Here is a 21922-nt window from a genome sequence, read left to right as displayed (position 1 = left end):
GAGCTATAACCCAGCCGCATTTTTTATTCTTTATTTTGAAACAAGGTCTCACTGAGTTGCGAAGGGCCTCACTAAGTAGCGGAGGCTGGCCGTGATCCTCCTGTCTCAGCCTCTCAAATACTGGGATTACAAGTGTGTGCCCCCATGCCCGGCTTGGTTTTCCCATTCTTCAAGGCTCAACTCAAAAGCCATCTCTTTGAAAGCTGTCCCCAGCTTTTGCATTCTGAATTTTTCCGCACCCCTCAGCAGTCATGGTCCTGGGGATGAAGACAGTTCTCCTGCCTTCCTGTGTCCAGGTGAACTGCAAGCTCCCCGGGGAGGGCACCGGGTTTTAGGCACTTAGTACACTACTCGGCGCAGAGTAGGTTCTAATAAATGTGCAGCAACCCAGGGACTCCCCTGGCAGCGCTAGCTCGGTCTTTGTATATACCATAAACAGGATGTGTCAACTGTCCAAGCAGTCCCTGTATTCTTATCCCTCCTCTCCTCTGCAAGATACTTATTTCGCCAGTGAATTAAAAAAAAAAAATAGGGAGAGCTGGGGGTGTAGCTCGGAGGTAGAATGACCCTGGGTTCCACCCCCAGTACCGCAAAAAAAAAAAAAAAAAAAAAAAGTTAGGGTTGTACTAGACCCGGCCGTGCCTTATACAAGTGTTCTCAGGTTCTAAGGCTTGGAGCTTGGCGCTTTTCTCTAACCCTCCGGGGGAAGCCCGAGGGCGCTTTCCCGCCAGATCGGGCTACTAGGATCCGTAACTTTCCCCACGGGATGCCTCCGGACGCGTCCTTAAACTCCCTGCCGCCGCCTCCCCTCCCTTCTGGACGCGCCACAATTTTCAGCCCATTCCCGCGGAGAAGACAAAAGTCACTTTGGCGCCCCCTCTCCCCATCTAATAGAAAACCCAGGGACTCTCTCGCGCTTCTGGAACCTGCGCTAGGAGCGAATCCACTCAGCCGACGGGGCTCCCGCTGCGCTTCTGGCAGGGGTCAGAAATTTGTTCGGCCCCTTGCAGTGTTTCCTAGGGAAGGTTTGTACAATCGTGACCGTCCCTGGCAGCCGCCCAGCCCGGGCCTCGGGGTTCCGCTCGCCATTGGCCAGCGCTCGGCGTGACGCGCGGGGGGCGGGGCCTCATCAGCTGTTTGCGGGATGCCCCGAGCGGGCGTATTTTGGAAACAATACCGCGCGGTGCGCCGTGGCCTCCGCCGCGCCGCCGCCGCCCCCGTCGGCGCAGCCCGGTGAGCGCCGGGGAGCCGGGCCGGGCCGACTTGGACCACACCTCCTGGGGAAGTGGGGAGCCGGGTCGCGCCGCGCGTGGGGCCCGGGCAGGGCTTGGGCTGCGGGCATCTGGGGTGACCATGAGGACCTGGGCCCTGGGGTTGGGGGTCAGGGTGAACCCACACCTGGGCGCGCTACCCCGAGAGGGAACTTGGGGATGCCTGGGAGGTCGAAGGCGTGGAGTCCAGGTGAGCAGGAATCCTGGGTGCATTGCTAAGTGGACCTGGGCACCCAAGAACGGCCCGGCCACTAGCTCTGACTTTGGGGCAGCGCGGGGAGTTGCGGGGCGCCCTGCCTCCCCGCGGAGGCTGAAGGCCCCTCTCCTTAACAGCTGGGCTTTCCCCTCCTTCCCATTCGCGTCTGGGCGCCAAGCCCCCAAGTGCTCGTCACGCTGGACCCTGGCGCAGAGCCCTGGCATCACGACTCGGAGGCTGACACTCTCCCCTGGAGTCACGCAGGTCTGGGGTGTGTGTGTGTGCGTGTGTGTGTGTGTGTGTGTGTGTGTGTGTGTGATCGCGCGCGCGCCGAGGTCCTCGTCGAGGCTCAGGGTATCTGGCTACTGCCTCTTCCCAAGAGGAGGAGTCTAAGTCCAGCATCCCTGTTGGAGCCCTTAGGCACTGGGATGAGTCCAGCGGCTTTAGTTCGCTTTGCTAGGAATAAAGCCTTCCCTGGCAGTGTTCTCAGGAAGCGCCCTCCCACCAGTCTGGACATGACCACTTCAGCTCAGGGAAGAGGCAGGAGAGGGTCTCTATACTCGTGCCCAGTTTACACTTGACCTTGCCCAGCGCCCCTCTGGAGGTTCTCGCGCGACTGGAGAGCCACCTGCGGGCCCCCGTAGAGTGGGAGGGGTCCGTGGGGCTGGCAGAGCCACACCTCCAGGCTGCACCTCCCCCCACTGTCCAGTCTAGGCAGGGGTTGAACTTTGGGGCTTTGCTGGGAGGGGGAGGGGTAGGGAGGCTTCAAAGGAAACACCAAGACAATGACTCTTGCTTGTCATTGGCTCTGGAGGGTCCCCTCTGAGGTTGGGATGGCCAGCCACAGAACAGAGATTGGAGGGCCAGAGTGGAGCCCTTGCCAGGTGACAGCACTTGGTCCTTTCACTGGGGAACTCTGTTTCCTGTTGTTGATAAGATGTCCTCCCCCCCACACTGGGAAACACTATCCAAAGATGTCTGCTTTGTCTTCCTATGGGGAATGGCTTCACTCTCCGGGGAAGAGAGCAGAGACAGGACCACAGAGAGCTCAGGGACTGGCTAGTTTGGAGAGAGGGTTGGAGCAAACACCTGGGGGAGCTTGCATTTGGGAAAGACAGATTTCTGAACTTTTCTGCTTTCTTCTTTCTTTCTTTCTTTCTTTTTCCTTTGATATCGGGAATAAAACCCAAGGACACTACCACTGAGCTAGACTCCCAGGCTTCTAATTTTGAGGCAAGGTCTTGCTAAATTGTTGAGGCTAGCTTAGTACTTTCAATCTTCCTGTCTCAGCCTCCCAAGTACTAGGATTATAGGTGAACCCACCACACTGAACAAGGTTTCTCAGTTTAACTGAGACTCTGTGAAGGACCCCACCAGCTCATAGCCCATCTGGCTTGTTCTTCAAAGGCAAGACATTGGAGGCTGGGGGCAGAACTCCTGAGCTCTCTGACAGAGGCTGACAAGGACAAATTTTGTCTGGCCATCTCTTCTACTGTTCAGGTGGTTGCTACATCTCAGTGCCCCAGGGGCCCCAAAGGGGCGTGTGCGAAAGGGGCTGGGTCAGAAGCTCCAGCTGCTAGGTTACTTCAAGCACAGGCTTCCAGGAGCCATCAGGTGGAGCAAGGGGGACTTCTTTATCACCAAGACACTCCTATCAGCAACCCAAATGTATGGGCAGTGAGTGAGGTCACAGAGAGAGGGGTGAATTTTACTTCCTTCTGGGAGGCACAGTACACCAGTCTTAGGTCCATCACAGGCAGGAGTGGGAGGCTGGGGGGATAGGATTTGAAGTTACAGAGGGACTGGACCGTTTGCCAGACTCCACCTTCCCCCTCGAGGCCAAGCGTGGTAGGCAGACAGCTCAGCTCTGCTGGGGAGCTGCGGTGACTAACTTGGGTCTCTATCCCCGCTCCCAGGACACTCTCACCACAGGGCAGAGCCTGTTTGTTGTATTGTGCAAGCAGGGGGCGAGATGGGTGGTGGGGCGGGGCTCAGCAGGTTTGGAGGGAACCTGGCTGCCCTAACATTGCAGGCTTTTGTTTTTGTTGCTGAAGTTGGAGCTCAGCTCAGACAGAGATGAGAGCTTGAAGGTTACTCCTTGGGGTGGTCAGCGTGTGTGTGTGTGTGTGTGTGTGTGTGTGTGTGTGTGTGTGTGTGATGAGCACTCTTTGTACATTCAGTCGTGACCTCCTTTTGTGTTCTGCAGTCACAGAGCTAGTCTTATTGGTATTTTCTCAGGTACCCTGCATGCTGGTAGCACCCGAGCCTACCCTGCCTTCGCTTACCACCCTCAGAGTCCAACTTTGTGACCAGCCTAGATCAGAAGAGGTTGGGGGAGGATGACTCTGGTAGTCCCAGGGAAGAGGAGTGGCAAGTCCCCCAAATTGAGGCAGTCCACCTGCAGGGGTGGATACCACCCTTGGTAACACTTTATTGCCAGTCTGGCTTGTCATCAGTACCTGGCTCAGCTCCCTCAAATGAGAAGGGGAAGCAGAAAAGGAAGACGGGGAGGGAGTCCTCCAGACACCCCACATGCCTGCCGTGCTCTCTGACAGGGGAGATGGAGCCGCCTCAGTGTGTGGAGGAGCTGGAGGATGATGTGTTCCAGCCAGAGGATGGGGAGCCAGGGACCCAGCCCGGGAGCTTGCTCTCTGCCGACCTGTTTGCCCAGAGCCAGCTGGACTGCCCCCTTGGCCGGCTTCAGCTTTTCCCTCTCACACACTGCTGTGGCCCCGGGCTTCGACCCACCAGCCAGGAAGACAAGGCCACTCAGACTCTCAGCCCAGCCTCCCCGAGCCAGGGTGTCATGCTGCCTTGCGGGGTGACCGAAGAACCCCAGCGACTCTTTTACGGTGAGTGCTCTTAGCCTCAGGACTCCTCCCTAAGAGATTTGGGGGGAAAAGGGGACTTTCCCTCCCCAAACCTGCCCTTTGCTGTTTCCTTCCCCAAACTGAGCTGCGGGGGCTGCGGATTCCTTGACTTTGAAGCTTCTGCCTCTGTGCTTCTCACCTGTGCTCAGGCCCCAGAGGGAAAGCTTCTTTGCCCTTCTTTTGACTCTCCTGTCTCTTCCTGAAAGGATTCTTGGGGCTGTGTCTCCTTTTCCATCCTAGGCCACTGGAGTGGCGTGGCCTTTTGTGTCCTGGTAGTGATCCGTGATATCTATCTTTTATGAAGTAGTTAAGGTTGCCCTCGAGAAGGCTGAGGATCTGTACCTTGCTGCTGACAGTCCAGGAAAAACCCAGCCAGTTCTGGTAGGGAAGGTTCCTCAAGGCGGAAGGTGGCCCCCGGGTGTCACTTGGGACTTTCTGTGCTTGGAAGGGGAACTGGAGAAAGAGGTTGGGCCTGTCTGGGCTCGCTGCCAGCAGAGGGGCTGTTTCCAAGGCTAAATCAGACAAGACCCCTTCATTTGTGGGCTTAAATGGTTTGTTTTATGAGAAATATGCCCTCCTAAGGCAAAAGGGCAGGGTTAGACTTTCAGTCTGTTTTCTTCTTTTAGCACGGGGCATATGGAGGGAGGGTAAAAGTTCGGAGGCCTCCCTGCGGTGTCTGCCTGAGCAGATCGAGGAGCCGCTGCAGTCATTCCCAAAGGGAGCTGCCCCACAGGGCACTTCTGGCAAGCAGTTCTGGCGGGAGTCTTGAGAAGCTGGACAAGGCCAGAGGCAGGGAAGAGGGGAGGCAGGAGGCCGCGGGCTGGCGCCCCTAGCGGCGGCCCTGACGTCGCGCTCAGTGACTGTCCTGCTCTGCTAGAGCTTTCTCCCGGGGCTGCCTCCAGAGAGGAACTTGGCTGTCGTGTGGGCCGCGACGCGTTCTCTTTGGTGTCGCTGCATAGTGCTTCAGTGCCGAGCCGAGCTTTCCTCCGCTACGCTAAGGAAATAAAGCAAAAAGCGAAGGCACTTTTGTTTTTCGTTTCTGCCTGTCGCATGCTCGGCTCAGCCTGGAACTCTGGAGCGCTACCGCTGCCAGTGCTTTTCCAGAAGAGCTTCAACCTGCTACTACATGAATAATCAATTGTGGTCAAGTGCAGCTTGATAAATAAGGACAGAAGGTTGGCATGTTCACTCGCACACATTACTGTGCCCATGCCATGGCCCTGCCGGCGGGTGGAGGACTGGAGGGGAGAAGGCTGGAACCATTCCTCCTTATTCTCCAGGCATCAGCCCTTTTTTTTTTTTTTTTTTTTTTTGTGCAGGGAATTGAACCCAAGGCCTCGAATGTGCCAAGAACCACAGAACTACAGCCTTGATCCCAGCGTTGCTTTTATAAGCTTGGGCAATGGGCAAGGCAGGCTGTCCAAGCTGGGCAGAGTGCCCTGATAAAGGCAGGCCGTTCCTCTCCCCTCCCATCCTAGGGTCTTGGCCCAGGTCTTGGCCAGAAAAGGACAGGCCTGGGGAGGAGGGGCAGCGGTGGGGAATGTTGAAGTGTGGGTCTTCTGTCTTTGCAGGCAATGCTGGCTTCCGGCTTCCTCTCTCCGCCAGTTTCCCTGCAGGCTTGCCCCTTGGGGAGCAGCCCCCCGAGGGGCAGTGGCAACACCGAGCAGAGGTACAGATCGCCCGAAAACTTCAGTGCATTGCAGACCAGTTCCACCGGCTTCATATGCAGCAAGTAGGCATGGGCTGGGGGGGTTGAGTCTGCTGGGGCTGGGGGCCAGGGCCCACCTCTGTCCTCTATCACAACTCAGTCTCTGCCAGCCTCAAGGATGTTCCAGAGTTTGGGGCTCGGCTCTGGTCATCCCTATTGGGTGGGCCCGGCTGGATGAGCACTCTTGGCCCCTTCTCGGAGCTCCCAGTCGGTTACCTGCCTGCTTTCAGCTCATGCTGCCCCAGAAGAACGGGGAGATGCCGCGCTCCCTCCCTGTGGACAGAGTGGCTTTCTGCAGCCTTGCTTGACAGATTGTCTCCTCTCCAGGCCAGGCTTGGGCTTTGTCTCTTACAGACTCAAGGGGAAGATTTTCAGGGTGCTGCAGTGAAACTGGGTAGTTGGGGGTGGTGGCTGAGGCACGGTGGGGAAACGGGTAATCAGGCCAGGGGATGGGGCCTGAGTGGGGAAAAGTGGTGGAACCGGTTGAAACCTGACACTTTCCAGCTGGGGAGCCACTCCTCACTGTCTGTGTCTGGGAACCGGGGCCTGGGACTCTGGAGACTGCACCTCAGAGAGTCTCCCTAGACCGGCGGGCGGCCGGCCGGGCGCTCTGCCGGGTGCTTGGCCGGCAGCCTGGCACCAGCCCCGCCAGGGCGGAGCATCGCGTGTCAGCCGAGCCTGTGGCAGAGTCCATCAACAAAGGCGGCGGCTGGCAGGCTCGTGCTGGAAGATCCCTCTGTGCCATGGGCTGGAGGCTGCCCTGCTCAGCTGCAGCCGCTGTCTGCTCTGGGCCCCCGGGCACTTAACCCTTCCTCTCCAGGCTGGCTTTCTGGATGGCTGCCAAGGCAGGGAGAGATGCCCCTGGTTTGATCCTGTTGGTACAGCCACTGCTGAGGCAAAGCCACACCACCTTGAAGTGAACACATTCTCCACCTCTGGGGACCGTGTCCCTGTCCTAGCACTGTGTGTGTGTGTGTGTGTGTGTGTGTGTGTGTGTGTGTGTGTCTGTCTGTCTTGTCTATCTGAGAATAAATAACTATCTGAGATTAGGTCATTTCAGGTAACCAGAGAGAGTTATTGGCAATAGTAAGTTTGACTTAAGGACCAAGCCATTTCCAGCACCAGCAAGAAGAGGAATTGACTTTGGGTTTCCTGAGAACAGGCTACGGGGGTTAGATATGGTTATGCCCTCTGCCAAAGAGTTCTTTTATGTGTGTGTGGTGCTGGGAACGGATCCCAGGGCCTCCCTCATGCTGAGCAAGTGTTCTACTACAGAACTACATGGCCAGCCCTTCTGATGTTGAGACAGGGTTTTCTAAGTCACCCAAGCAGGCCTTGAACTGGTCCTCTTGCTGCAGCCTCCTGAGTGGCTGGGGTTCCAGGGTGAGCCCTGTGTTTGTAGACCCAGTCCTGGTGACTCTCCCAGGTCTTCGTAATTAAGAAGCAAAGGCGGGCCAGTGCTTAGCTTGTGAGGCAGCCTGGCCGCCTCCTCTGGCTTCAGCTCCAGACCCTATTCCCTCCTTTAATTGTTTTGTGGAAACTTGGCTTAGGATTTCCTCTTCAGTCCGTGTCTGGACTCCCTCTGATTCTTGTTTTCAGTCTCCTGGCCTCTTTCCTGCCCATTCACACCACCCTGGATCTACAGGCCCGTGGCTGAGCCCAGCTCGGGGCTGCCAGTCCTGGTCCTGGTAAGGATGCATGTGTATCCCTCCCCTCAGCTAGAGGACTCTGGACACAGCTCTCTTCATTCCCAACAATCTAGCCTCTCTCCACAGCTGTTTTCCAGAACATTCCCCCATCCGTTGGTGAGTTCAGGCTTCGGAGCAGACTAGGAGGCCTCCCTCACCCAGCTAGACCCTGGTACCAGAGGAGGAGGCCCTTTTCCCAAGGTCTGACCCTGCCTGCTCTGTGCTGGCCGCTGTCATTTCTCCCAGTTCTGAGTTGCCCCTTTGAGGGCACCAGTCAATTCTAGACAGGGTGTGACCTCTCAGCCAGGGCCCCCCAGCTGGGGAGAAGGAAAACTGCTAGACAACGCATGAGGGTCTCCCCTGCCGTCTCGCCCACACTGGCTCCTATCTTTGACCCTTGGGCCCCGTCCTCCTGCCAGCTACCCACTGCTCCTCCTTTGCAGGGCAGGAGACTGGCCAGAAAGGCCTTTTTAAACCAAAGAGCTGGTTTCCCAAATTTTCTTTTACAAAGAGACAGCCTTTTTGTCTTCTCCTAGGAGAATTCGCCCCAGTCATCTTCCTTTTAATCCCACTAAGGGCCAAAGTGGTGGTTACACCGCTCATACTCTGGGACCTTTTAGTAGCTGGCTTCAAAAAGTCAGTAATTTAGCCTGGCGTGGTGGCACAGGCTTGTAACCCCAGTACTTGGGAGTCTGAGACAACCCGAGGCAGTTTCCTGGTCAGCCTCAGTTACTTAGTGAGGCCCTTTGCAACTTTAGTGAGACCTTGTTTCAAAATAAAATATGGCTGATGTAGCTCTGATGTAGAATGCCTCTGGATTCAATCTCCAGACCACACACACACACACACACACACACACACACACACACACACACACACACAGAGTTAATAATGTTCTCCAAGCATGGGGGCATATGTCTATAATCCCAGTACTTGGGAGACTGAGTAGGAGTGCAGGTTCAAAGCCACTCTCAGCAACCTCCTGAGGCTTTCAGCAACTTAATGGGACCCTGTTTCCAAATAAAAAATGAAATAGGGCTGAGGGTGTAGCTTGGAGGTAGAATGCAATAGAACCAAGGTAGGGTTCAATCCCTAGCATCTAAAAATGTTTTTAAATTTGATAATTTTCTAGCCAGATGCCATAGTATGCTGCATCTGGCCTAGTAGGCCGCATCCTAGTACTTACTGAGACAGAAGGATCACAGGTTCGAGGCCAGCCTCAACAACTTAGTGATACCCTCAGCAATTTAGCAAGACACTATTTCAAAATATAAATAAAGAGCCAGTGTGGTAGCGCATGCTTGTAATCCCAGCATTCGGGAGGCTGAAACAGGAGGATCGCAGTTCCTGGACAGCCTCAGCTACTTAGTGAGGCCCTTTGCAACTAAGTGAGACCCTGTTTTATTTTTTATTGTATTTTTTTGTTTATTTATTTTTGTGTGTGTGGTACTAGGGGTGGAACCCAAGGGCTTTTCTACCTCCGGGCTATACTCCCAGACCTTTTTATTTTATTTATTTTATTTTATTTTATTTGGAAACAGAGTCTCACTAAGTTGCTGAGAGCCTCGCTCAGTAGCTGAGGCTGGCTTCGAACCCGTGCAATCCTCCTGTCTCAGCCTCCCAAGTGCTGGGATTACAAGCATGCCCCACCACGCCCAGCTGAGATCCCCTGTTTTAAAATAAAGAATAAAAAATAGGGCTGGAATGTAGCTCAGTGGTAGAATGCCCCGGCCCTACACACACACACACACACACACACACACACACACACACACACACACAATGAGGTAGAATGCTCCTGGGTTTAATCCCCAGTTCCAAAATGAAAAATAAAATAGCAAAAAAAAAGTTAAATCATTAAGTTAAATCATTTTCTGATCTTGACTCTTATATATGAAGTATGGCCGGATATTTCATATTTAGGAAGTAATGTTTTTGTCCCTACATTTTTATCCTTTATCTTCTTCACATCTTGCCTTCTCTAAGGCAGAGAAACTGAGGCACTGGGAAGGAAGTTGCAGATGAGATCTCTAGGCTTCAGGTTCAGAGGCAGAAGGCCCAGGTTTGAGTACCAGCCTGGCACCCACCAGGCGTCGGGAGCCTCTGGACCCCCTCTTTCCTCCTCTGTAATGTAGAGCTAAGACAGCCGGGCGTGGTGGCGCACACTTGTCATCCCAGCACTTGGGAGGCTGAGACAGGAGGATCGCAGGTTTACACCCAGCCTCAGCTACTTAGTGAGGCCCTCTGCAACTTAGACCCTGTTTCAAAATAAAATAATAGGACTGGGGGTATAGCTTGGAGGTAGAGTGCCCCTGGGTTCAATCCCTAGCTACACACACACACACACACACACACACACACACACACACACACACACACACACCACACCACACCACACCGAAAAAGTAGTGCTAAGACCACAGAATTTTATTGTGAAGATTGAGAAAAGACCTATGGAAGTTCCGAGCACACATAGATGTCTTGAATGCTCGTTTCCTTCTGTTTATAATCCCGATCGTACCTATTCTTGCTGGTTCACAGCTCATTTCCCCTCCACCTGCCAAGCTGCTGCAGAACAGAGCCGCCTTCCCTGAGCTCCCTCCGCCGGCCCTGACCAGATGGGCCCATGTCAGGCAGCTCAGTCGTGGCCCTTGGCCTCAGCCAGTTTTCCTGTGAGAATGAGAGCTGCTCCCCATCACTGTGGGCTAAATTTGGAGAGCTGTGAGAGGTGACCCAGGAGGCAGCGAGGAGGCTGAGTCCTTTCACCCAGATCTGAGACAGTGTCTTGGGCCGCTGTTTGGGGCTTCAGTCTTATAGGAAGAGTGAACACCCCCTTTTTGTCTTTGTTTATAGATTTCAGTTATTATTTTGTGGGGTGTGTGTGGATGTGGTACTGGGAATTGAATCTGGGGGCATTTTACCTCTGAGCTACACCCCCAGTCCTATTATTATTATTATTATTATTATTATTATTATTTTGTGTGGTACTGGAGATGGAACCCAGGGGCCCCCTACTTCCCAGCTACACTTCCAGACCTATTTTATTTTTGTATTTGGAAACAGGTTCTTGCTAAGTAGCTGAAGCTGGCTTTGAACCTGTGTTTCTCCTGTCCCAGCCTCTCAAATACTAGGATTACAAGTGTGAGCCACCATGCCTGGTTCCTATATTATTATTATTATTTTATTTTTTTGGTGGTACTGGGGTTCCTGGAAGCCCTTCTATCTCCGGGCTACACTCCCAGACCTATTTTTACATTTTTTTAAAATTTGGAAACAGGGTCTCCCAAGCCAGCGCGTGCGGCTGGCTTCAAACCTGCGCGATCCTCCTGTCTCTGCCTCCCAAGCGCAGGGATTACAAGCGTGCGCCACCATGCCCGGCTCCCTATATTATTTTTATTTGGAAACAGGGTCCCACTAGGTTGCTAAGTCTCACTACTTGCTGATGCAATCTTCCTGTCTCAGCCTCCCAAGTACTGGGATTATGGGCACGCGCCGCCACACCTGGTTCAGTTATTCTTTTTGTCTGTACCAGGGGAAACCTTCCTTGGCCATATGGAGCAGAGGGCGGGAGTATGAGGAGGAGGAGGATGGCCTATGGCAAGTCAAGAGTGCATCCACCTGACCCCAGATGCACCAGCCTCCCAGTTCCCCTGGGTGTCAGACTGCAGCATCTCAGCATATTTCCTGCTGCGCGTTGCTAGGTGAAGACCAACTGGTACTGCAGTGACTGGGTCAGGGTGGTTCCTATGGGCCCACAGGCAAGAACCTGGAGGCGGACCTTCAGGCAGCAGGTGCTGCCTGCTGGCCCTCTGGGTTTCCAGAGCAGTGAGAGCTGGAGGTGGGTTTTCCAGACCTCCCCATGCACCCACCCCACCCGGCCGGGTCAGGAGGGAAGGTTCCTTCCTTGCTCCTCTTGGGTTGACAGGCTGCCACAGGGAGCCCCGATGGCTCTGAGGGTGGTGTCCGGGTGTCCCCGTGTCCATCCTGTGTCTGTATGAAAGAGAGAGGTGCAGATTCACCTCCTGAGTGAGCTCACCCACTGCCCTGGCCAGAAGGTCTGAGTCTCAGCGTCTTAGCATTCTCTGTCCAGGGTCTCCTCCAGCATGGGCCTGAGGAAAGACAGAAACGGATTTCCCTTCCTCGTGGGAAAGTCTCCTGTCCCAGGGGCCCATCTTGAAATTTATAAGGGTATTTCTGGGCAATGTTAAGGACAAGAATCCTCAGCAGATTAGCCATAGTCTGTAACCGAGTAAGTAAAGCTACAAGAGCTTTGGAATCTTGCATGTTGGAAACGGCATTTTCAGTTGGATCACGAATGGCTCCATTCAGGGGGAAAGAAAAGAGATTTGGAAACTTCTTGAATAGTAATTAGTCTTTTTGGAAAATGAAATCCGAGGAAACTTTGAGCCACTCACTTGAAACCATCTTTATCTGTGATATCACAGGAAGGATACTGGACTGGTAGGCAGATCTGGGCTAAAATCCCAGCTCTGCCACTTACACATTCTGTGTTCATGAGCAAATCACCCAAGCCCTCCAGGCCTCGGCTTCCAGTGCTTATCTTACGGCACTGCTGGAGAGGCCCTTGGGAACTGAAGTACAAGTAACTATGGGCCGGAGGGGGGGTTGGCTGCAGCTCAGTGGTAAAGCACTTGCCTAGCATGTGCGAGGCCTCGGGTTCGATCCTCAGCACCACCAAAGAAAACAGCAACGACAAGCTATGAAGGTTTGGACCGTTGAGCACTTTTGGAAATATGTTAAAACATGAGCTTCAGATTTTACTTGGACCTGGATTTGTAGTTCTTGGGGAGCTCTCTTGGAAGTTGTACGCAAGTTGGTGTTTGCACGGTTCATTACCTAGCAGTGTTCCTGCCCAGCAGGCTGTGTTCTTTCTTCAGGGAGCCCCTGAATGCATCTTGACCCGTCAGGATGCATTTTCATGTTGGTGAGTGGTTTTCTGGAGCTCAGACCACAGCTAATGAGCTTTCTGGGGCTCTGCAAGGGACAGTCCTGGGCAGGAGCCCCAGAAATTTGCCCTCTGGAGTGAGAAGTGCCCCTAGGGAGCCAGCCCCTGCCCCAGGAGTGGGAGGCCCACCCAGGACAGCACTGGGGTGGAGTGAGGCTGGGGGCAGGGCCGTGGAGCGCTGGCGTGCGTGAGAGCCTCTGCTGGGGCTCGGGGGCCCTGTGTTTGCTCTGTGGCTGGCTCTGTTTATATCACTCACTATTTTTAGCTTCTGAGTCATCAGCGTGGCAGACTAGAGGCGAGTTCCCCACACAGCTCTGCACCTGACTGCTCTCTCTTCCAGGAGAAGGGCCTTGTAGTTCCGGACAGTTCATCCCTCCCTGCCCACCAAGGCAGGTCAAGAGGAGAGTCAGCTTTAGGTGTTTTTTGTTTTGTTTTGTTTTGTTTTGTTTTTGTTTTTTTAGTAGGGGGAGGTGATGGGAAAAGGAGATTAGGAGAAACACAAAGAAAGAAAAGAAAGATAAAGAAAGTATCTGGTTTGCTTTTTTTTTTTTTTTTGGCACTGAGGATTAGCCCCAAGGGCATTCTGCTACCGCCCCCCCTCAAATCCCCACCCCCTGCTACACTCCCAGCCCTTTTTTATTTTTTGTTTTGAAACAGGGTCTTGCTAGGTTGCTGGCAGTCTCACTACTTGCTGAGGCTGTCCTTGAACCTGTGATCCTTCTGTCTCAGCTTCCCAAGTACTGGGATTACAGGCATGTGCCACCATGTCCAGACTGGTCTTCTTCGGATCCTCTTCTGGCAGCCAAGAGGGCATGCTCCATGATCGGGAGAAGCCCAGCCAGCTTGCGTGCCGAGGGGAGGGCTCCAGCCTTACCCTTGTCCAGTTGGGCTCATCTGGTCTACCCAGTTGATCCCAGAGAGGACAAGAACAGCCGCTGCACCGTCCTGAGGCTGGTAGTGGGAGCCTGCATAGCCACACAACCCACAACAGAGGCCCCTCACTGGTCCCTCCCTCGTTCCCTCCTCTGACAGGGCACATACCACTGTTCCCTCCTGAGCGCTTAAGAAGCTGCCCATGCCAGAGGCAGTGGTGCACGTGACTTGGGAGGCTGAGTCAGGAGGATTGCAGGTTCAAGGCCAGCCTGGGCAACGTATCACACACACACACACACACACACACACACTGATCTGATGGCGCTGCTCTAAGACTGAGGGAACCTGAAACACATGGCAATGAATCCCTGGGGGAGACGGTGAGGGTCTCAGTAGTTCCCACCTCCAGGGCTGTGGAGGTGCAGGTCAGGGGGACACGGGGTGCAGCGTGGTCCTGTCTGCCCCTCACCCCACCCCTCAGCCCCAGTGGCTGGAGCCTGCACCCTCCAGAGGTGTTGGAGGAAGCCTGCCATCCCCAGCTGAGAGCATGCTGGCCCCAGGCTGCCCTTTTTTTTTGGACAAGTGATGGGGTTGCCATCCTGTCAGCCTGCTGGCTGGGCTGAGAAGCTCTTGGAAGAGTGTTCCTTCCTTTTCCATGCTGTCACACTGCTGGTGACTCAGGTGTCTGGCTCAGAAGCAGCCCGGTGTGGGGGGGGGTACTGTGTGTCAGCGCCCAATTGCCTCTGGCTGCTGTGGCCAGTCTCAGAGCGAGAAGTTCATATCTCCCCAGGATTGAGTCTTCTCTGAAGGTGCTGCTGGGCCAGGCCCAGGGAGCCGGCCACTGGCCCTGGGAAGCGCTCAGTGAGGTGAAGTGGGTCCCAGCTTTGCCTGGTGCGGACCGGGGATCAGTGGCCCGCTCAGTGCTGCACCAGGCCCGGGGCTTGTGGCATATTTCACATTCGATCACGAGAGCAAGCTTGTACTCCTAGACCCCACTGTTCCCATCTTATAGGAAACTGGGGCCCGGAGAAGCAAGGTAACGCTGTAGGCGGCGGAGCTGGGCTTGTGCCGACTGGATGGCCTGACTCTAGGCCAGCTTCTTGCTTTCCTCTCCATTCTATTGTAAAATAATTGAGAACAAGGTTTATATCTAAGTCATATTTGCGTCTCCCTTTCCGCTGGGTGCTTGATAAAAGCCTGCTGCTGGAACAAAACAACTGCCCAGTCTTCCAAGTGGAATTTTCCTAAAGATGCCCTTATGTTGCTGCTCCTGTGCTCTGCTGCGGGGCTCTTCCCTCAGCGTCTGTGGGCAGGGTGAGAGAGTGACCGAGGAAAGGAAAGCAGGGAAACTTCACTTTGTAGAGCCCTGGCCCCCCGAGGTAGAGTCTATGAGATTCTGCATTTTAAACGGCGTGGTGGCGCACGCTTGTGATCCCCGCGCTTGGGAGGTGGAGACAGGAGGATCGCGCAGGTTCGAAGCCAGCTGTGCTGGCGTAAGAGACCCTGTTTCAAAAATATAAAATAGGTCTGGGAGTGTAGCCCGGAGGTAGAAGGGCTTCCAGGAACCCCAGTACCACCGAGAGAGAGAGAGAGAGAGAGAGAGAGAGAGAGAGAGAGAGAGAGAGAGAGAGAGAGAGGACACGAGGCTGGTTTCAGAACATGGTCTAAAGTTCTAATTTCTTTTTTTTTTTTTTGGCGGGTCTGGGGATGGAACCCAGGAGCATTCGACCTCCAAGCTACATTTTCTGCCCTATTTTTTATTCTTTATTTTGAAACAGGGCCTCACTAAGTTGCAGAGGGCCTCACTAAGTAGCTGAGGCTGTCTGTGAACCACGATCCTCCGGTCTCAGCCTCCCGAATGCTGGGATTACCGTGCCCGGCTCTGAAGTTCTAATTTCACCCCAGCCTTGCTTTATTTCTGTTTGATCTCCAGTTAGTTTTGCCTCTGAAAGGTTTATTTATTTATTTTTTTTTTCTGGTCGACAGCATCCTTTTTAAATAGTTAATGAGCTAGAAACAATGTCTTTAAACCTATGAGAGGAGCAATTCAGGGTGATTCTCCTTGCAAAGGTAACGCTGTGTCCATGAGGGGATAGCACCCTGGGCACTAAGGAAGGAAGTCGGGGGTTTGAACAACCTCGCTTGCTTGGAATGACTTTTTGGAGCCTTTCTTCTCTGTCCTTAAAATGGGGTCAACAGTGCCCTTCCTGTGTCCGCGATGTTTGTGGGGATCAAATGAGAAGATAGGAAGGCACTTGGTCCTGGGTCCAAGGAGGTATAAATTGCTCTCGCAAATTAGCGTTTTGTGCGCTAGGTCCTTTTAAAGCCGCGCACAGCTTGGCTCTGCGTCCTCTGCGATTCTGTGAGTGGCTTAGCTCTGTGAGCATCTGGAATGCCGGGACGCCCCAGGCCCCCAGGGGGTGTGGACTGGATCTGGGGAGAGAGAGCTTCTTACCCAGGGAGGGCTGAGCAGAGTTTGAGCAGAGTTTGATTTGTGTAATCCAACCTTGTCGGATATGCAGCCAGCTTTTTTTTTTTTTTTTTTTAATCCTTTTACTAGTTGGCCTCCGCCGGGGGAGAGGCTGCGGCTATCGTACAAAGTCCATCTTCTAACCTGGCCAGACATCAGTGTTCCTGGCCTCGGACAAGTGCGTTATCGCTCAGGGATGACTCTTCCGTAGTCAGTGAGGTGTGCCTGAGTCGAGCACCTACTGTGTGCCCGCCACATTCCCTGTTACACAGGCAGAGTGGGGATTTAAAGACGCATCCGCTGATGCCTGTAGCCCTTGACCGCAACAGGAAAGTGGGGCTGGGACAGAGAAGACCGGTGGGTCTCTGGAGCCTACTTACACTCTCTTAAGGAGAACACTTTTTATTTTATTTTTTGTCACGCTAGGGATTGAACCCAGGACCTTGCACGTGCTGGGCAAATGGTCTACCACTGTACCCTTTATCTCCAGCCCTTTTTATTATTTATTTATTTTTAATTCATTTTTAATTTTTTTTTTCTTTTTGCGGTACTGGAGATGGAACCCAGGGTCATTCTACCTCCAAGTACACCCCCAGCCCTGTTTGTTTGTGTTTTTTTTTTCCTTTATTTTGAAACAAGGTCTCACTGAGTTGCAAAGGACCTCATTAAGTAGCTGAGGCTGTCCGTGAACCGTGATCCTCCTGTGTCAGCCTCCCAATGCTGGGATTGCAAGTGTGTGCCACCACGCCTGGCTTTATTTTTTATTTTGAGCCAGGATCTCATTAAGTTGCAGAGGCTGGCCTCAGACTCACGATCCTCCTGACTCACTCCAAAGCCCCTGGAATTACAGGTGTGACCACCATGCTCAGCTTGAGAACACTTTTATCCTATATAATAGGGCTCCTTCCCTTGGGTGTTCTTTATTCTCCTCCTTTATGCCTTGGTCCTGGGCTTTGTGTGAGTTTGAGGACTCTGGGGGAAGCCTTCCCTCCCTTGTCCCTGCCTCCTCACCTCTGGCCATCCCAACTGTGTGCTCAGGGACCCCTATTCTGTGAGGGGCGCTCACACTGGGGCTGGAGAGCCGGGCTTTGCTCAGGTGTTCATCCTCACTGGGCTCAGACTGTGTGCTGGGCGCCGTGCCAGGTGCCCGAGGGCCGGGGCCAGGCGCGCTCTTTCCTGGTTCCCTTCCGTCTCCCCTCCCGGCCACAGCCCTGGAAGGACCCGTGCTCGCGGGTGTTTCGGTGTCTTTGTGTCCTTTATCCTGTTCAGTGCAGGCTGGTTTCCTTCCTCTGGCCTCCCTTCAAGTCCTTTTTCTTTTCTTTCTAGTCAAGCCCTTTTGTTTAACTTTTAGAAAAGATTGTATTTATTGTTGTTCCTCGTAATCAGGCCCTGTTTGATTCTCTGGGTGCGAGGCAGCGTGGTTTCCTTTTGAGGGCTGCCCAGGAGGCAGGAGAGGGATCAGTGGGGTGTGATCAGCTCTCCTGTGCCAGGGAGGCTCCCGCTCGCCCTGCTGCCCTCCAGGCCCTCCTAGGCTGATAGGGCCCGGTCCGGCTTGGCCACGTAATCCTGAGGTAACTGTGATGGCAGGTTCCTTAGGGGAGGACAGCACCGCAGTGGTTTCCAAAGCCTGTCTGAGGCCTGGCCGCCGCAGAGCCGCATGGGCAGGGCTCCCCTTGAGCTTGGCCACCAGGGCAGGGTGTGACTTCGGTGGCAAGAGGTTGAAAGGGACTGAAGAAGACACCTAATTATAAAACATTTTCTCTAGGCTGCAGGATCCCGAGTGGTTTTGTCCTCTCTGTGATTTCTCGCGTGTGGGTTTTTTCTCCAGTTTTCCTATAATTAGCATGTATTCTTTTGTGATTAGAATACGCAGTGAATGTTACTTCTTATTTTTTAAATGTCACCCAGAGAGCTCGTTCAATAGACAAATTTCTGGGCCCCTTTCCTGGAGAGCCTGGCCCTGCTGGTCTGGGTGGGCCTGGGGGCTCTATAACAGCAGCTCAGCTGCTTCTGAGACAGGGTTGGGTTTGGATCTAATACAATGCCTGCATTTGCCTTCAAGTCATGTGTGTTCTCCCAAAAGGCCCCCGGGAGATCCCAGCCCCAAGCCAGGGCCTCGGGTTCCTGGTGCTTACTTCCAACCTGGGAGCCCAGGGGACTGGCACAGGTGGGGACATGGAACTGGGTTCCCCCTGAAGGCTGGCCATGCACCGGCTCCTGCATGGTGCCTGCCTGCGTCCTGCACGCCTCAGCCTTCCTCTTCCATAGCATTTCCCAACCCCCAGGCCCCTAAATACCCTCAGAGGATGCAGGTGAGGCCGTTACCTTGCTTCATACCCAGAGACCTTGGGACCCAGAAAATTACCAGACAACAGATGACCTCCATTAGTGGACTTTGGGAGAAACTGAGGCATACAGAGGTGGGATTGGCCCAGGCCTCGGATCTCCCTTCTTTAGCCATTGACCTGTGTTGAGATGGTGTAGTGAAGGGAAGGATACGGGATATACTCTGGTAGAAGAGGAATGTCTGTACTTAGGGCGCAGTGGTAACAGATGGGATGGTGCCCTATGATGGCTTGGGTTCAGTCCTGCCCCTGCTGCTCGCTAGGCACACAGTGGCTACATTATCTCACTCTACACTTACCTCATCGTCAATGGTGTGCTAATATATACCTACTTTCTCGGGTTTCAGGAGGACGAGGAGTTTAACCTGAGCACAGCGTGCCTCAAAACACCTGCGAATCTTGTTTAGAACGCACATTCTAGCTGCCGGGCGTGGTGGCGCACACTTACGACCTCAGTATTTGGGAGTCTGAGACAGGAGGATCTGTGTTCGTGGCCAGCCTCAGCTACTTAATGAGGCCCTCTGCAAGTTAGTGAGACCCTTTTTCAAAATAAATAAGAGCCAGGCATGGCGGCGCACGCTTGTCATCCCAGCGTTTGGGAGGCTAAGACCAGAGGATCGCGGTTCGCAGACAGCCTCAGCTACTTAGTGAGGCCCTCCGCAACTTAGTGAGACCCTACTTCAAAATAAATAATAAAGATAGAGCAGAGGATGTAGCTTGGAGGTTGAATGCCCCTGGGTTCCATCTCCAGACCCGCAATAAAGAAAGAAAGAAAGAAAGAAAGAAAGAAAGAAAGAAAGAAAGAATAAAAAAAGGGTTGGTGGTATAGCTCGGAGGTAGATTGCCCCGGGTTCCATCCCCAGCACCACACACACACACACAAAGTTCTGAATCAGCGGGCCTGAATTTCTAGTGAGCTCCCAGATAATGCCAAGTCTGCCGGCCCAGGGTCTGCGCTTGGGAAGCACAGAGGCAGAGCGCAGCCCAGAGCCTGGCACACACACACACTCCTGTTCCTGTGGACGTGGTTGTATCACCGCTTAGCCTGCTCAGATAGGCGCCCGAGGAGTCGGAATGCCAGCAGACTGGCCTCTCCGGGGCTGTCTCTCTCTGGATTCTCCTTCTGTTCCACCACATGCCCTTTGCACCTGTCCTGGGCAGCAGCTGGGGCGGGGGCGGGGTCCTCTGCCCAGCTGCTGCAGGCCCGCGTCTATATTTTCACGCCGCTTTACTCCAACCAGATTTTGTTAAGCCGGGTGTATTTCCTCTTCTTACTCATCTTTGTTTACAAAACACAAGGAAGCCATCAGTCTCCCTGCTGGCAGTGGCACCCCGACTTCCCTTCCCCTCCTTGGCCTCGCTTGCTGGGTCGTTTTCCAGGCTCTCCCACAGGGAAGGAGGGCCCTGTTGTCATGGCTGTGGGCCTTTGCGTGCCCACCTGGGTTGTCAGGACCCTCTGGTCAGCCTCAGCGGACACTACTTTTCTCTTTGGGACCTAGGGCAGGGGGGAGGGGAGCCCAGCAACCCTCGTGGTTTCCTGGGGAGAGGTCAGGAAGGCTGAGACTGGACGGGACCCTGAAAATCTGCGAGTCCAGGAAGCCTGGGCTCACCTTCCAGTTGCTCTATGGACTTCTCTCTTTTTCCCGGATGAGTAGGATGCTTGGTTGATGGGTGCTAAGGGCTGTGCTTATAGATTATCTAAGAACTGGGCATGGTGGCACATACATGTGATCCGAGGACTCAGGAGGCTGATAGGAGGACTGCAGATTTGAGGCCAGCCTCAGAAATTTAGTGAGACTTTGTTTCAAAATAAAAAATTAAAGGGCTAGGGGGAGTTTGGAGGTAGAATGGCCCTGGGTTCAATCCCAGTACCCCCCCTCAAAAAAAAAAAACTGTCTAAGAGAGGGCTCCAGCTCCCCTGGACACTTCACATAAACCTGCTTGCTGACGGGGCCGCTGAAGGAATCCGAGTCCAGCCTGTGCTGGCCCCTTTCAGCACACTAACTTTTTATTCTTCTGTCCACTGAGAACCTTGTGGAGAGGCCCCAGCACAGTCCTCCTCCCCTGGCAGACAAGGAGAGAACAAAGACCGCCTCTTCCAGCGCCCCGGTCCCTCTGGGCCTCTGCTGGCCCCGGGGGAAGCGGTACCTGTGCAGGCAGGAGTCTAGCAGAGCCTGAGCCGGTGACCCCTGAACTTTGCCCCCAGCTTCCCAGCCTGGCAGCAGGACCTGGGATAACCTCCGAGCGTGGTGCGCATTCTTTGTTTTTGTTTTGTTTTCAAGTATGTTCTTGCTTAACGTTTAATTGGCTCCAGTCAGTAGGAAAGCGCTCCAAGAGGGATTATTTATGGCTTACTGTCAAGAGCAGCTATAAAAAGGGCAGCACTTAGCTGGAGATGCTGGGAAGGGGGAGAGGGCAGACGCACAAGTGTGTGTGTGCGTGCATGCGTGTGTGTGTGTGTGTGTGTGCGCGCGCGCGCGTGTTTGCGCTGGATGAAGTCAGGTTTTTGCTGTCTCAGCAGTGTGGTTTAAATTGAAGATTAACCCTTTGACCCTCACAGTGTCAAATCACTTGCAGATGGAAGCGCCCCCCCCTCCCCTTGTTCTCTGTGTTACTTTGGAGTGGGGGAGGGGCGCTGCTGTCTCTCTGAAGCCAGTTTGTTGTTCATGCAGCTGAGGTTTGGGGGGGCTCAGGAGCCAATCTGATTAAAAGCAGCTCTTGGCTAAACTCTGGGAAATCCTGCGAGCAGGGGAAAAGCCTAATCCTCTTGTGCACGGTGCGCAGCGAGCCCTGTCTTTTCTTTTGAATGTTAAAACTGCAGTTGTCTTTGGAAGACCCAAACATCTCGTTTGGTGCCCCCTGCCCCGCTCCCCTGCTTTGCTGGGCTGGTGGGATTGAAGGGCTGGCCCCGAGGCGTGGGGATCTGAGCTTTTATGGGAAACGCTCAGGAGAGCTCCAGGTACTTGGCAGTTACAGCGATCTCTCTCCCTTCCAGCACCAGCAGAACCGAAATCGCGTGTGGTGGCAGATCCTCCTCTTTCTACACAACCTCGCATTAAACGGCGAAGAGAACAGGGGCGGGGCAGGCCCCAGGTGAGGCTGGGCTGCCCTCTTCGCGTGGGCCACCAGGAACACAGTCTGGAGCAGAGGGACACCGGAGAAGACCAACGCCGTGTCTCGTGAAGTTTGTTTGTTGTTATTTTTAAATTTTCTCCGTGTGTACATACCACATCCCCCAGTGGGACCTTCTTTCCCCGTCAGGGCCTCCGCCAGGAAGGGGCTTTTGTCAAACACTGTTGATGGAGAAGCCGGAGTGTCTGTGAGGGTGAGAACTTCCCAGGGCTCTGACAAGTAGATTCTTCAGTTCAGCAGGTGTCGAAGATGGCCGGTTAGTGATGCTCTCCAGGAAGTGGGCTATTGTTTTTCTACGAACTCAGTTAGGAAATAGGAGACTGGAGCCGGGCGTGGTGGCGCACGCTTGTAATCCCAGGGCTTGGGAGGCTGAGACGGGAGGATCGCACGTTCGCTATCAGCC

General features: G+C 53.9%; 1 protein-coding gene across 2 annotated transcripts; it reads left to right on the top strand.

Moving 5' to 3' along the window:
* Nucleotides 1-4027: 4027 nt before the first annotated feature.
* BMF (Bcl2 modifying factor) lies at nt 4028-21484 on the top strand (the record flags this gene model as incomplete). Of its 2 annotated transcripts, none has more annotated exons than XM_080707470.1 (3): nt 4028-4319; nt 5909-6006; nt 21383-21484. In XM_080707470.1, 3 exons carry the CDS (start codon nt 4028-4030, stop codon nt 21482-21484), a joined length of 492 nt encoding a protein of 163 aa, XP_080563596.1. The 2 variants fall into 2 exon arrangements, with proteins under 2 accessions (XP_080563596.1, XP_080563595.1); XM_080707469.1 differs by having other exon boundaries at nt 5909-6069.
* Between the last annotated feature and the right edge of the window lie 438 nt (nt 21485-21922).

The sequence above is a fragment of the Muscardinus avellanarius genome (assembly GCF_963383645.1).
Source record: "Muscardinus avellanarius genome assembly, chromosome: 12".
NCBI lineage: Eukaryota > Metazoa > Chordata > Mammalia > Rodentia > Gliridae > Muscardinus > Muscardinus avellanarius.
Note: the sequence above shows the minus strand (reverse complement) of the source record. Positions and strands in the feature narration are given on the sequence as shown.